Genomic DNA, 12788 nt, shown 5'->3' with positions numbered 1-12788 from the left:
AGGTTTTTTTTTACAGACCACCCGTCAGTCCATTTAAAAGTTATATTTACCTAGAAGTCAGAAGACTAAGCTTGAGTTCAAAGGTTTAAAGTATTTATTAAAAACCAGGCATGAATCGTTTTTGCGAACCCCTGACTAGTACCATCTCTCAACCATCATCAGCTTTCTAGCCTTGAGAAGGCCAACCACCTTTTGCCGAGAACCAGCCTACTGCGTTCTTCGCGCGCATAGATCATAAAAACCTCCCCCTCAAGAGAGTCCACCACTTAATTGCAGCGCTCCATTGCGCAAAGTTGCAGAACCCTTCCACAACTGTTCCAACTCTCGGAACATTCCCAGCATCACCACCAGCAAAGGCCCAAAGACCCAAGAGGCGCGCGCGCGCCCGGCTGATTTCACACCTCATTTTATAATCACGACCATTGTTTTCAACCAGTCTCTCTGTAGGTAACTAGACCACCAGATCCGCCGTCGACCGGAGAGACCTTAACCAACATCAACAACACAACACCGCCACCGCCACCAACATCTGCAGCACACTCCCAGAAATCGCACTGCTCGCGGCACCTCCAAACTCCGACACTACGCCAGACTCCGCGACGGACCTCCCCAAAACAACGAAGTCGAAGGCAATTTAAATTTTCTCACGAATTAATCTCTTTTTCTTCTCTTTTCTCCCAACGACACCTCTCGTCGCGTCCGCACGCCTGCTGCGATCAATTGTTTGAAAATCTGAAAAACGCACGTGGCCTTGCGCAAACCGGCACGGCGTCGCATGACAGGTGCAAGACTTCAGATTCCTTTGCCCCAATGGTACGGCTTTCGACCAGGAAGCCCAAATCTGTGCCGATTGGGGCGATGTCGACTGTGAAGCCGCCACGCTGTACTACGGCAGCGACAACTTTGACCTGTACCGGCTGGGGTCCGGCTTCGAGAGCAAGCGGGCGCCGTTCGCCGAGGAGGAGGAAGCGACCTTCCACCTGCAGCGGGCTGAGACTAGTGGGTGTTCTTCAAAACGAGGTCGTTTTAGATGATTTTTGAATGCCGTTGGGTTTGTTTTCGCAGGTGACGCTAGACGTAGCAAACAGTTCATCGTGAACCAGAGCTCGAAGCCACAGCAGCCCCCTGCCCATCCGAACCCGAACCAGATTCCTCCGGTGCAACGGCCCCAGCAGCAACAGCAGCTTCAGCAGCACCACCAGCAACAACACCATCATCACCGGCAGTCTCCGGTCACGACTACGACGACCACGACAACAACCAGCACTACTGCGGCACCCTTCTACAGCACCACGGAAAACTACTTCAACAAGGCCAGTAACCTGCAGTACCAGAAGCAGATCCAACAGAAGCACCAGCAGCACAAGCAACAACAGCTGGCGTACAACCAGCAACAGCAAATTCAGCAGCAACAGTACCGTCAACTGACGGCCGCTGCTGCCACCGCAACACCTGCAGATCGATCACGTCAGGCCGAGGAACTCCGGTCAACGACACCGACCAGCTTCCCCAGCAACCATCAACCCACGCAGCGCACCAGCGACAACAGTAGTAACTATCCTAGAATCGATGGTCTGACTGCTTTTTTCATTCCTTATTGACCGAAAGACGCCATTTTGTTCTATACTCGTTTAACAGTTTATGCCTCATCGACCAACCTCGTTTCAGCTAACCACGGACACTCTTCAAATACTGTATGCTTTCATTAATCTTCCATTTCCCCTCACAGACGACGAAATCTTCCGAGGTTCCCACAGCTCCCACTTCTTTAACAACCGCAACAACGGCAAGGAAGATTTCGACGACGACTTTGTGCGACGTCCGGCCGCTAGCACCACTTCTCCAACAACCACCGCTCGTCCGGCAACACCCAGCAACACCAACGCCACCCGCTCCACCCAGACCCGGGGTCGCAACCGCGGTCGCGGAAGCGTTCGTGCCCACAACCTGAACATTGTTCGTAGCGAAGCCAAGCCAACGCCGGCCCGCCAGCAAACGCGTCTCCAGGCAACCACCCCGGAAGACTTCTTCGACGTGCCCAAGATCCAGAACTTTAGCCGAGGCTCCGCCAACCATCACAACAATAACAACAACAACTTCCGACAACAGCCTACTACGGTGCTGCAACCGCAAACTGACAACAAAATCAACTTTGGCCAGCAACAACAACAGCAACCGGCATCAACTCCGGCGCCATTTTCACGTGGTCAGCGCCCAACGCAGAATGTGGCGACTAGCCGAAGCTCGAACGCTTTCTTCCAGCAACAGCAGACCAACACGACACCCGCCAGATCTATTGCCCAGCAGTACCAAACCACGACACCTGCCGCGCAGCGTTTTCAGCAGCAGCAGCAAGTCAACACGACGCCTCGGCCGCAGAACTTTCAACAACAGCAGCAAGTCAACACGACGCCTCGGCCGCAGAACTTCCAACAGTTCCAAACGACGACGAATGTTCCGCTGAACCAGCAACGCTACCAACCACCCAGTACACCTGCGGCAGCCAATCAACACTTTACCGACTTCAACAACCAGTTCTTTGCGCCGAATCCGAGTACAACGCCGCCGCCGAACATCAACTACCAATTCTTCAGCCGGAATCCATCAACCCCTGTTCCAGCGCAGATCATAAACCGCAACCCGACAACTCAAGCTCCGGTGCAGAACTTCAACCGCAACCCGTCAACTCAAGCACCAGCGCAGAACTTCAACCGCGTAACGCAAGCTCCTCAGTTCTACAACACCGGATTCGAGAACAAAGCCACCGAACGCAACGAACCCATCACGACGCCACAGGAATCCCAGCGAACCCGCGCCCAATCCCGCTCCTTCAACATTGACCCCGCACGGCTCAACCAGTTCAACTACAACGAGTACCAGGGAAGTCGTACCAGCACGACTACCAGCACCACTACAGTCGCTCCGACGCCAGCTGCCGCCGTCTTCGACTTCAAACCGTCCACGTACAATCCGCTCAGCTATCGCCAGCAGCAGCAGCCCCAGCAACCTCTCCGTCAACATCCGCCATCGTTCAACGTGAACCCGTTCGACCCTCGCTCAACTGCGGCCTCGGTCTCGATCACCACGACCACCACCAGCACCCAGCGGCCGGTGTCCAACAACGAGCAGCGCTACCAAACGATCTCGCGAAGCGCCAGCGACAACTACACCCCATCGACGATCAAGAAGTTCTCCACGCTGGTCCCCAAAGATCAGTACAACCCGACGACCTTCAAACCGAACGCGCTCAGCAAGAAAGCTCTGCTCCAGTTTGTGATCCAGAAGCCCGAAAAGCAGGACAAGATCGTCCCCCCAGCGCCAGTCAAGAGCACGGTCTACGTACCAACGGTACCTCCAGTAAGCATCACCACGACCACTACGACGACCCAAGCTCCGGTAGTGCGCAAGCAACCACAGCCCAACAACTTCTTCCAGCAACCGCCGACGCGACCAACCACGACTACGACCACCACCACTACCCAGCGTCCGCAGGACATCGACGAAGACGACGGCCAGTACCACCCGGAACTGTACGAGAAGGACTTCTACCGGAACCGCGTCAAGGCCAAGTTCAACCAGGAACGCAAGCAGAACTCCCAAGACCCACTAACCTCCTCGCGGAACAACTTCTTCCAGCAGTCCACCCCGGTGTCCCAATCCCTATCCTCCAGCGACGAAGACGAGATCTTCCGGACGGCCCACTCGCAGAACATCGCCGCCAGCGGTAACGATCTGATCCTCGAGCGCGCACGGCAAGCCGCCGCCAAGATCAACGAGTTCCTGTCGTCGTCCTCGGTGAAGCCAACGCCACCGGCACCCACGAAAAAGGCCCATCACCACCAGTCCAAGGACGCCAACCAGCGGGTAAACCCCCGACCCTTCTCCAAGGCCCCGACGATCCCGCCGAACGCCACCAGCACCAAGAGACCCGCCGACGACAAGGAGGAGTACGACTACGCGTACTACGACACCGGCAGCCCGGACGTGCCCGAGTACGACGTCATCGAGGACTTTGGCCGGACGTCGGCGCACAAGAAGAACAAGAAAAACTAAGTCGGTAGTGCTTAGCAGGCGGGCATAACCTCAAACGTTTGACAGTTGGCGCAAACTGTCAAAACGGGACGCCATGTTGTGGGGCGGCTGCCAGTTGTGTATAGATTTTAAATTAATTTAAATTAATTCACCTAGCGGAGCGAGCGCGATTTTCCTTAAGAATCCGAACGTCGGAGGAGGAGGAGTGGGGCGTGAGAGAGAGAGAGCGAAGATGCGCGAACCAAAACTACTGCCATTATTGTGATTGTCACTGTAAACTAACGACGCGGTCAAAAATGTTGTTGGTTTTTTGGAACTGTTTTGCGACATCGATATAACAAAGCCAGTATTCTTGAGTGTAACCCTATTTTCATTCCCAGGACGGTGTCACCCGTCGTGAATCATTTATTTCGATTGATAAAAAAAGTGTTAGATTAAATTATTTTGTTTAGAGAAATCATCATTCCTTTAGTGTAGACTAAAAAAACACACTCTTTCAAGACGAGATGTTGAGGTTAAAACGATGTAAGGAAAGTGAAATCTTCTTTTGTTTCTGTCTGTCTAAATCAGTTGTAAATATGTTTTATTGAAAGCGAAATGTATGACATAAGAGGAAATAATAAAGAAAACAAACGTTTATCAAAGCAGGCTGGCTTTCATTGTTTCCGAACAAAGTCCTTGCGAGGTCGTGACGTCAACATGGCTGGTAAATGTCATTGGTGACATCTTTGTTGTCAAGAAGCAAACAAGGACGTCATGACATTTGTCTCCGGGGAAGAATTCTATTTTTGAACTTGCGGGTAAATTGAAACTTGCTCTTTCTTCAAAGCATTGTTTCAACAACTTTATTTTTCAAATAAAAAATGCAATTTAATAAATTCTTTCGAGGCAAAAGAAGCTAACCGTAGTCCCACGCCACTCCATCTGTCAAACTTTTTAATGTTTTTGATTTTTTTTTTTCGAAACTAAATTACTTGTTTCTATCTGAAGCTGTGCCTTTTTTAAGTAGCAATTTTTTAAGCAAAAATAAAATATAAATAATAAACAAAATTATTGAAAAATATTCAGAAATAACGTAGAACAACGTTTCAATTTAAGATTTTTTTCTTCAACAGCCATTTAGTGCAAAATTTTCCCCACAATTTTTAAATCTCATTCCTCAGCTTCTCCCCCCAACTAATTACAAAATATCCACGACTGTTTGTGACGCAGGGAAATATGCTACATTTAAAAAAAAAAGGAAATGCAATAAGACTCACTGTCAGTTGCAGAAGATTCACGAGGTCACACGCGCGCAACGGCTTGTCGTGGGCGCCCATCGGCGGATAGACAATGCCGCCGAGGAGGACAATACGTAACAGGTCTTCCCCTATTTAAAAGGAAACTCCCCGGCAGAATCACAGGTCAGTGCAGTGCAGCCGTTTGTGTGAAGCGTCAAGGTTTTCGCGTCTGGATTAGGGAATCATTGTTTGGATTGTTGAGCCGCCGGAAATGGCTGCTGGGAAGTACTTTTGGATTGGAGCCGCGTTGCTCCAGCTGGTGGTGCTGGTGCTGGGAGCTCCCGATGGGATTAATATTTACAAAGGTGCGGTTTTAGTAAAAGTGAAACTATTTTTTTAGTGAAATTTGTGCTAATTACATTCGCAGATATGCTTCGAGTAAAAAACGACGAAGATGACTACGCGGCAATGCTCAGTGCGGAAGATTTCGATGAGCCAAAACTAGGTATGAGAATCTTAATTTAATTAAAAACTAAAGAAATTTACTCAAAAAAAATATAGTTTGCTTAAGCGGACTGAGTGCCAACAAACAGCTGTCAGTTTCAAACAAACAGCTGTCAGTTTCAAACAAGCTCCCAGTTTGTTTGTTAGTCCTTTGTTGGCTCAAAATCGGGTCAAATTTTAGGTATAGTCAAGGAGCTATTCGGACTGACGTTTCTGCAAACAAGTACAGGCAAACAAACAGAGCAGGCAACCTGCTAAACTGTCAAAAGGTTTGTTTGTTTGCGAGTTTGTTTGTTTGTTTGTTTGCCATAGTCTGATAGCTCCTTCAGTCTGTTGGGATGACAGGTTGTCAACACAAACACAAACAAACAACTTGGTTTTGGAATTATTTAGCTTATTTATTTTTAAAAGAAACATATGAGCAATTATCTGAGATTTCGGTCACTCGATTTTTTTTTAATTGTGATTGGAGTTTTGTTTGGCAACGATATCCTGTTAGTCAGACTTTTTATCAGGGCAAGGAGGTGTTCAAACCGGAAATTTTAATTAGGACATTGCATTTTTGCATTTTTCAATCCGGCTTAAACTTTTTTGGTGCCTTCGGTATGCCCAAAGAAGCCATTTTGCATCATTAGTTTGTCCATATAATTTTCCATACAAATTTGGCAGCTGCCCATACAAAAATGATATATGAAAATTCAAAAATCTGTATCTTTTGAAGGAATTTTTTGATCGATTTGGTGTCTTCGGCAAAGTTGTAGGTATGGATAAGGACTACACTGGAAAAATATGATACACGGTAAAAAAAAGTTTTGGTGATTTTTAATTTCACTTTTTGTCACTAAAACTGGATTTGCATTCAGAAATTTCCAGAACGGGCAAAAATCTTTGACCGAGTTATTAATTTTTGAATCAATACTGTCTTTTTCAAAAAATCGGAATATTGGTCGTACAATTTTTTTCAATTTAATTTTTCGATGTAAAATCGAATTTGCAATTAAAAAGTACTTTAGTGAAATTTTGATTAAGTAAACCGAAAAGGACAGATTCTACAAGGGAGAAAGGAGGCGTGGACATACCTTACCAAACGCTCCGGAACTTGTTTCCACTTTAAAAAATGATTTATTGCACCATTTCAGTTTTCTACCGAACTCCGCTAGATTCCTTCTCGGATGTGAGCATGACCGGGTACGGAAAGCGAACCGTTAACCGGTACAAAAGTACGTATTATCAACCCAAATCCCCTCAAAACAGTATTCAAAACGATTCTCTTCCCTACCTCTCCAGACATGATGCTCAACAAGGACGCTCCGGAAGCGCTGCTCTTAGACGACCCGTTGCTCCAGGGCAAGGATGTCGCCGGCCGAATGTACTTCCCGCGCGTCTCCACCAAACGAAGCCCGGGCGCCATCCTGAGCTGGGCCATTCCGGCGGCCAACCGAGTGTCTGTGATAATCCTCCCGTTCCGAAGAGTGAGGACCTTTTGGTTCTAAATGTTCCTTTCTTTTTGTTTCTTCCATTTAGACGGGTGTTCAACACCAACTACCGACCCCCGGGAATCAACCGTCCGGCGGCCTAAGCACAACCGAACCTACCACGACCACCACCACCCTTGGACCGAGAAAACACTAAAAACGCCACTGGATAGGACTTGGCATCGACACAGGAAGGGGAGGAGAGACAGAGATAGAGAGAATGTTATCGTCACTTGCTTTTTCCGTAGCACACCGCCTAAACAATAACAAAATAATAACATCAACAACATTACGCGATCGCCAACACCAACGTAACGCGCGATTGAAAAGAAGAGGGCTTTTGTTAATTTGATTTGGTTAACCACGGTGGATTTTCTTGAAATAATTCGAACTGTAAAAAATCCACCAAAGCATCTACCGGTGGATACTTTTCTACCACAGATTTTTGTGCGATCAATGTGGTAGATGCTTTGGTGGATTTTTGACAGTTCGAATTATTTCAAGAAAATCCACCGCGGTTTTTTTTTTTTTTTTTTTTTTCATAAAATTATTTTTATTAGGTCCTTTTCGGTACTGGGACCTGGTTAGGACCGAGTCGGCTTTTGTAATTACATTTGACTTAATAATTACAGAGGATCTTGTGTGTAAATGTTAGTGGGAGGGGAGCCGATTACCCGCGGCCTACTCGGGGTTAGTAGGGAAGGGATTGATGTTAAAGACAAGGCGTGGGAAAGGAAGGGGGATTGTGTAGGGGTCTTGGTTGGCTCTGCTGGCCTTTGCGTTTTGTCCTCAGCCGCAACTCGGTGTCCAGCTGCTGGGGCGATCTTGCTTTGCTTCCGGTGCAACCAGAAACGACGGCTTTGTGTGAAGGCGAGTTATACTAACTAGAGGAAAACTAACTGAAGGGAAACTAACTGGAAGAAAACTAAATAGATATTTTGGAATCTGAGAGGAACTGATAGATAGGATAGAGAACATCAAGGTCTAGTTGAGATAGCGCGTATCGCATCGGGATTTCTGGTGGTCTTCCTCGGGCCCTGAGGGTATCTTTCAACTTAATTCTGTGAGCCTGGTGATCTGGACACGCCCATACGAGATGGTCGATGTCCTGATAACCCTGCCCACAGTCGCAAAGGTTCGTATCACTCATGTTGATACGGTACAGATGAGCCTTGGACGAGTAATGGTTCGACATAAGGCGGGACATCGTTCTGATGAATCCACGCGTCAAGTCCATTCCCTTGAACCAGGCTTTTCTTTGCACCTTAGGTCGTATGGAATACATCCAACGTCCCTTGGTGTCGTCGTCCCATTGATTTTGCCAATCCAGAAGCGCACGCTGCCTCGGAAAACCGTAGCATTCTTGTAGGCTAATTGGCCTTTCAAAAATGTCTCCACTCTCAGCACCCTTCTTGGCGAGCAAGTCCGCTTTCTCATTACCCGGAATCGAGCAATGAGCGCGGACCCATACCACCGTGATGCTGAAGGACTGAGCCGCCAGGTTGTTTAAAGTCTTGCGTATTTCCGTGAGGAAAAACGTAGACTCCCTGGTCGGCTTCAGAGACCGGATAGCCTCAACAGAGCTAAAGCTATCGGTGAAGATGAAGTAGTGGTCAGGTGGCATGGTCTCGATGATTCGCAGTGCGCAGTAAACCGCGGCTAACTCGGCGACGTAAACCGAACTCGGATCCTTCAACTTAAAGAACAGCTGATAAGATTCATGATAAACACCGAAGCCCGTACAGCCGTCGAGCTTGGAGCCATCGGTGAAGAATCTGTTGTTTGGAGGAACATGGTTGTACTTTGATGCGAAGATCGACGGTACAACTCCCCGCAGAAGATGGTTTGGGATACCGCGAGTATCGGCTTTCATGGACGTGTCGAAGCCAATCAGGGTGCTGCTGGTTAACGGAGGCGTGCGCTGTACCGTAGTGCTCGGGCTCCACTCCCACGATGACATAAAGTCATAATATAGAAGCATGCGCCGAGACTCAACGTGAAGGTTCAGCAACGTTTCAAAGTTGTCAATTACCAGTTTATTCCTGTAATCACACCGGATCAGGAACCGGTAAGACAGTTCGTAGTAACGAGTTCGCAGAGGCAACACTCCCGCCAAGACCTCGAGGGTCATGTTGTGAGTTGAGTGCATGCATCCCAAGACAATGCGAAGACATCGGTACTGTATCCGCTGGAGAACCAACAAGCGTGATTTCGCAGCTGATTGGAAGCAGAAACTTCCATATTCCAGCACCGAGAGTATCGTTGTCTTGTACAGTCGAAGCAGGTCAGAAGGATGAGCACCCCACCGGTTGCCAGAGACGCTGCGCAGAAAATTAGTTCTTTGCAGGCACTTTTGCTTCAGGTAGTTGATGTGCTTCCCCCATGTTCCCTTTTGATCGAAGATGGTACCCATGTACATGAAGTGGTCCGACTGCTCGATAGTCTTTCCCGAGAGAGAAAGATTGAGCTGTGCCGGTTCATGCTTCCCCGTAAAAACGACTAGTTCCGTCTTCTCCGGAGAGAATTCAATACCCTTTCCAACTGCCCAATGGGCCAAGTTGTTCAGGGTATCTTGCAAGGGTTCTAGCAGATCGACTTCCTTCTTGGCAGCGATTGAAACCACTGCGTCATCTGCGTACTGTATAAGGGTGCAGTCTCCGGTCAAGCAATCATCGATGTCGCTGACGTAGAAGTTATACATGGATGGACTAAGGCGTGAGCCTTGTGCCAAACCCATGTAACTTATCCGGGTGATTGCCAGATCACCTTGCACAAAGTGCATGTGTTTTTCTGACAACAGGTTGATGAGGAAGTTGCACATCGTCGGATTGAGACCGCTCCGCCGAAGCTTTACACCCAACACCTCGATGGAGACTGAATCAAATGCACCCTTGATGTCTAGGAAGACAGAAGCCATTTGCTGTTTCTTACCACGGGCTATGTCGATCCCTGTGGTCAGCAAGGCTAGACAGTCGCTTGTTCCCTTGCCTCTCCGGAAGCCATACTGCGTGTCTGACAGCAAGTGCTCTCGTTCCATCCATGGTTCGAGGCGGTCGAGGATCATCTTCTCCAGCAACTTGCGTAGACACGACAGCAAGCTGATTGGACGATACGAGTTGTGGTCGGATGCCGGTTTACCGGGCTTTTGAATGGCAACCACCCGGACCTGTCGCCATTCGTGTGGAATTACGTTCTGCTCCACGAACGTGTTGAACAGATTCAACAGACGCTGCTTGGCGACGTCCGGAAGATTCTTCAGCAAGCTGAACTTGATCTTGTCCGGACCAGGAGCAGTATTGTTGCCCGTCAATAGTGCTATGGAGAGCTCTACCATCGAGAAGGGAGGATTAGCATCGCTCCCATCAACAACGTCGAATGATGGTTGTGTCGGCACCGAGTCCGGGCACACCTTCTTGGCGAAATCCAATATCCACTTGTCCGATTTTTCCACACTCTCGTTCGGAACGGAACCTCTACGCATGGCCCTCGCAACGCGCCACAGAGTGCTCATGGACGTATCTGCTGGTAGTCCTTCAACGAACTCCCGCCAGTACATTCGCTTCTTCCGCTTCAGAGTATTACTGTACCTGCGATCAAGAGCTCTGTACTTTTGGAAGTTCGCTCGGATTCCACACTTGCAGAAGTCCACATAAGCTACAGACCTGGCCGCCGAGAGATCCGTACACTCCTTGTCCCACCAGGGGAGTGGAGGGCGCGTTCGGATGTATGGTCCCGGGACGGGTTTCGTCTGAGCTTGTATCGCACTGTCATAGATCAAATTAGCCAGAAACGCATATTCTTCTAGCGGTGCCAACCCTGCTCGCAACTCAACTCCAATGGAGACTGCCTCCGCGTACTGTTTCCAGTCGATATTTCGCGTCAGATCGTAAGGCATCTCCACCGTTGTCGATTGCTGTGGGCCATGGCTAACCAGAATAGCGATCGGCAAATGATCACTGCCACGAGGATCTTGAAGCACGTTCCAGTCACAAAGAACTGCCAGACTGTTGGAACAGAGCGACAAGTCGATGGCACTCGCCTTCGTACCAGACGTAGTTGGCGTTGGTGGTGTTGCAATCCGCGTAACTTGCTTGTCCCTGTTTAGGAGGGTCATCTGGAAGTCGTCGCACAGTTCATGAATCAGATATGCTTGAGGTTCTGTCTTGTGACTTCCCCACTCGGTGCTGTGAAGATTAAAGTCACCCAGAACTAGTCGCGGTGCCTGCAACAGCTCAAGCATACCCCACAACTTTTGTCGAGTTAACGACACCTGTGGGGGAACATAGACGGACACAATGCAAATGTCCAGTCCTCTGATCCTGGCCTGTACTGCGACTGCTTCGATTCCTCCTAGCTTCGGGAGCGTGACCTTTCTAAAAGTGTGGCATTTCCTGACCCCAATCAGTACGCCTCCACCTCTGTTTGGTCCTGCCCTGCTCTCTGTGATGATGTTGTACCCCCGGAAAGCTGGCGTCTCATCTCCGATAAGAAACGTTTCGCTCAGCGCAAACACATCACAGTCTCGTTCGAATGCGAATTGTTGAAAATCGTTTAACTTGGGGGTTAAACTTCTACAATTCCATTGTAGAAAGGAGATGCCGTTTTTCGTTTTTGGTGTATTACCCATCAAAGGAAATGAACGACAAGAGGGGCGTCGTGCTAGCAAGCTGTTTCCCGATGTGTCTAGCGAGAGGCTCAAACCGCTTTATGATTAAACGCGTCGGTTCACTCACAAAAGAGCACAGCCATTCCACGATTGTGGAAAAAGGAAGGACTCCTTTGAAGGCATCGGTGATCGGATTCGGTTGAGGAACCGTTTTTAGGGGGATCTTTGGCAGCTTGGGAACGGGCTTCAGCGGCTTGAGAGGAATCGGTGCCGGCTTCGGTGCCGGCTTCGGAGCGGGCTTACCCGACGGACCGAAAGGAAAATCCTCCTCGAAGTTCAACGAGTCACTTTCCTTACCCTTGCCGCCAGCGGCTTTCCTGGACTTGGAAGCCTTGTTGCGCTTCGGGTTTGGCCCGGAAGAGTCACTTTCTTCGTCTCTCTGGAAGAGGACCTCCACATCGGAATCTTCGTCCCCCGAATCTTCGTCCGCCAAAGGAGCGAAGCGATTGGGATGGGTCACCTGACTAAGGATTTCCGCGAAGGACTTCTTGGAGCGTTCCCTCAAGGATCGCTTCATCTTGTCCTCGCGCTCCTTGTACTTTGGGCACTGCCGAGTTTTGTGCGGTTCCCCGCCACAAAGCAGGCATTTTTCAGCCTGCTTTTGGCAATCCACGTCCTTGTGGGGGCCGGCGCACTTTGAGCACTTGCTCTTGTTGCTGCAGTAGGTCTTGGTGTGTCCCAACTGCTGGCAGTTTTCGCAGCTCATCACTCGCGGAACGTACAATCGAACTGGAAGCCGAAGCTTGTACAGCTCAATGTAGTCCGGCAGAGCTGACCCTGCAAAAGTCACCCGGAACGAGGCAGAAGGAATGAACTTCTTCTGGCCACCCTCGGAGGTGACGTTGCCCAGTTGCCGGCACTCGAGTACCTCCACAGCTGGAAGTTTAGGGT

At 49.3% G+C, this 12788-nt stretch overlaps 2 protein-coding genes across 3 annotated transcripts in view; both read left to right on the top strand.

The window, feature by feature from the left end:
• LOC120431916 (mucin-5AC) overlaps positions 1 to 4677 on the top strand; it is a 56857-nt gene extending 52180 nt beyond the window's left edge. The window contains exons 4-6 of the mRNA XM_039597052.2: positions 783 to 999; positions 1066 to 1551; positions 1730 to 4677. Of these exons, the coding sequence (XP_039452986.1) occupies positions 783 to 999; positions 1066 to 1551; positions 1730 to 4053 (3027 nt within the window). The 3' untranslated portion in view covers positions 4054 to 4677. The remainder of the gene's footprint in view (positions 1 to 782; positions 1000 to 1065; positions 1552 to 1729) is intronic.
• Positions 4678 to 5424: 747 nt separating this feature from the next.
• On the top strand, positions 5425 to 7537 carry LOC120431656 (uncharacterized). 2 transcript variants are annotated; one of them, XM_039596765.2, is made up of 5 exons: positions 5425 to 5617; positions 5680 to 5757; positions 6896 to 6976; positions 7044 to 7204; positions 7281 to 7537. In XM_039596765.2, exons 1-5 carry the CDS (start codon positions 5524 to 5526, stop codon positions 7386 to 7388), a joined length of 522 nt encoding a protein of 173 aa, XP_039452699.1. In that variant the 5' UTR covers positions 5425 to 5523; the 3' UTR covers positions 7389 to 7537. The 2 variants fall into 2 exon arrangements, with proteins under 2 accessions (XP_039452699.1, XP_039452706.1); XM_039596772.2 differs by having other exon boundaries at positions 5426 to 5617; positions 7044 to 7200; positions 7281 to 7356.
• Positions 7538 to 12788: the final 5251 nt, after the last annotated feature.

Source organism: Culex pipiens, chromosome 1, assembly GCF_016801865.2.
Source record: "Culex pipiens pallens isolate TS chromosome 1, TS_CPP_V2, whole genome shotgun sequence".
Lineage (NCBI taxonomy): Eukaryota > Metazoa > Arthropoda > Insecta > Diptera > Culicidae > Culex > Culex pipiens.
Note: the sequence above shows the minus strand (reverse complement) of the source record. Positions and strands in the feature narration are given on the sequence as shown.

Excerpts from the sequence above, each read along its gene's own strand:
- LOC120431656 (XM_039596765.2), top strand. The coding sequence starts at position 5,524 with ATGGCTGCTGGGAAGTACTTTTGGATTGGAGCCGCGTTGCTCCAGCTG. Across the intron at positions 5,618-5,679 it reads TGGGATTAATATTTACAAAG|ATATGCTTCGAGTAAAAAAC; the intron begins GTGCGGTTTTAG and ends TTACATTCGCAG. Across the intron at positions 6,977-7,043 it reads AACCGTTAACCGGTACAAAA|ACATGATGCTCAACAAGGAC; the intron begins GTACGTATTATC and ends CTACCTCTCCAG.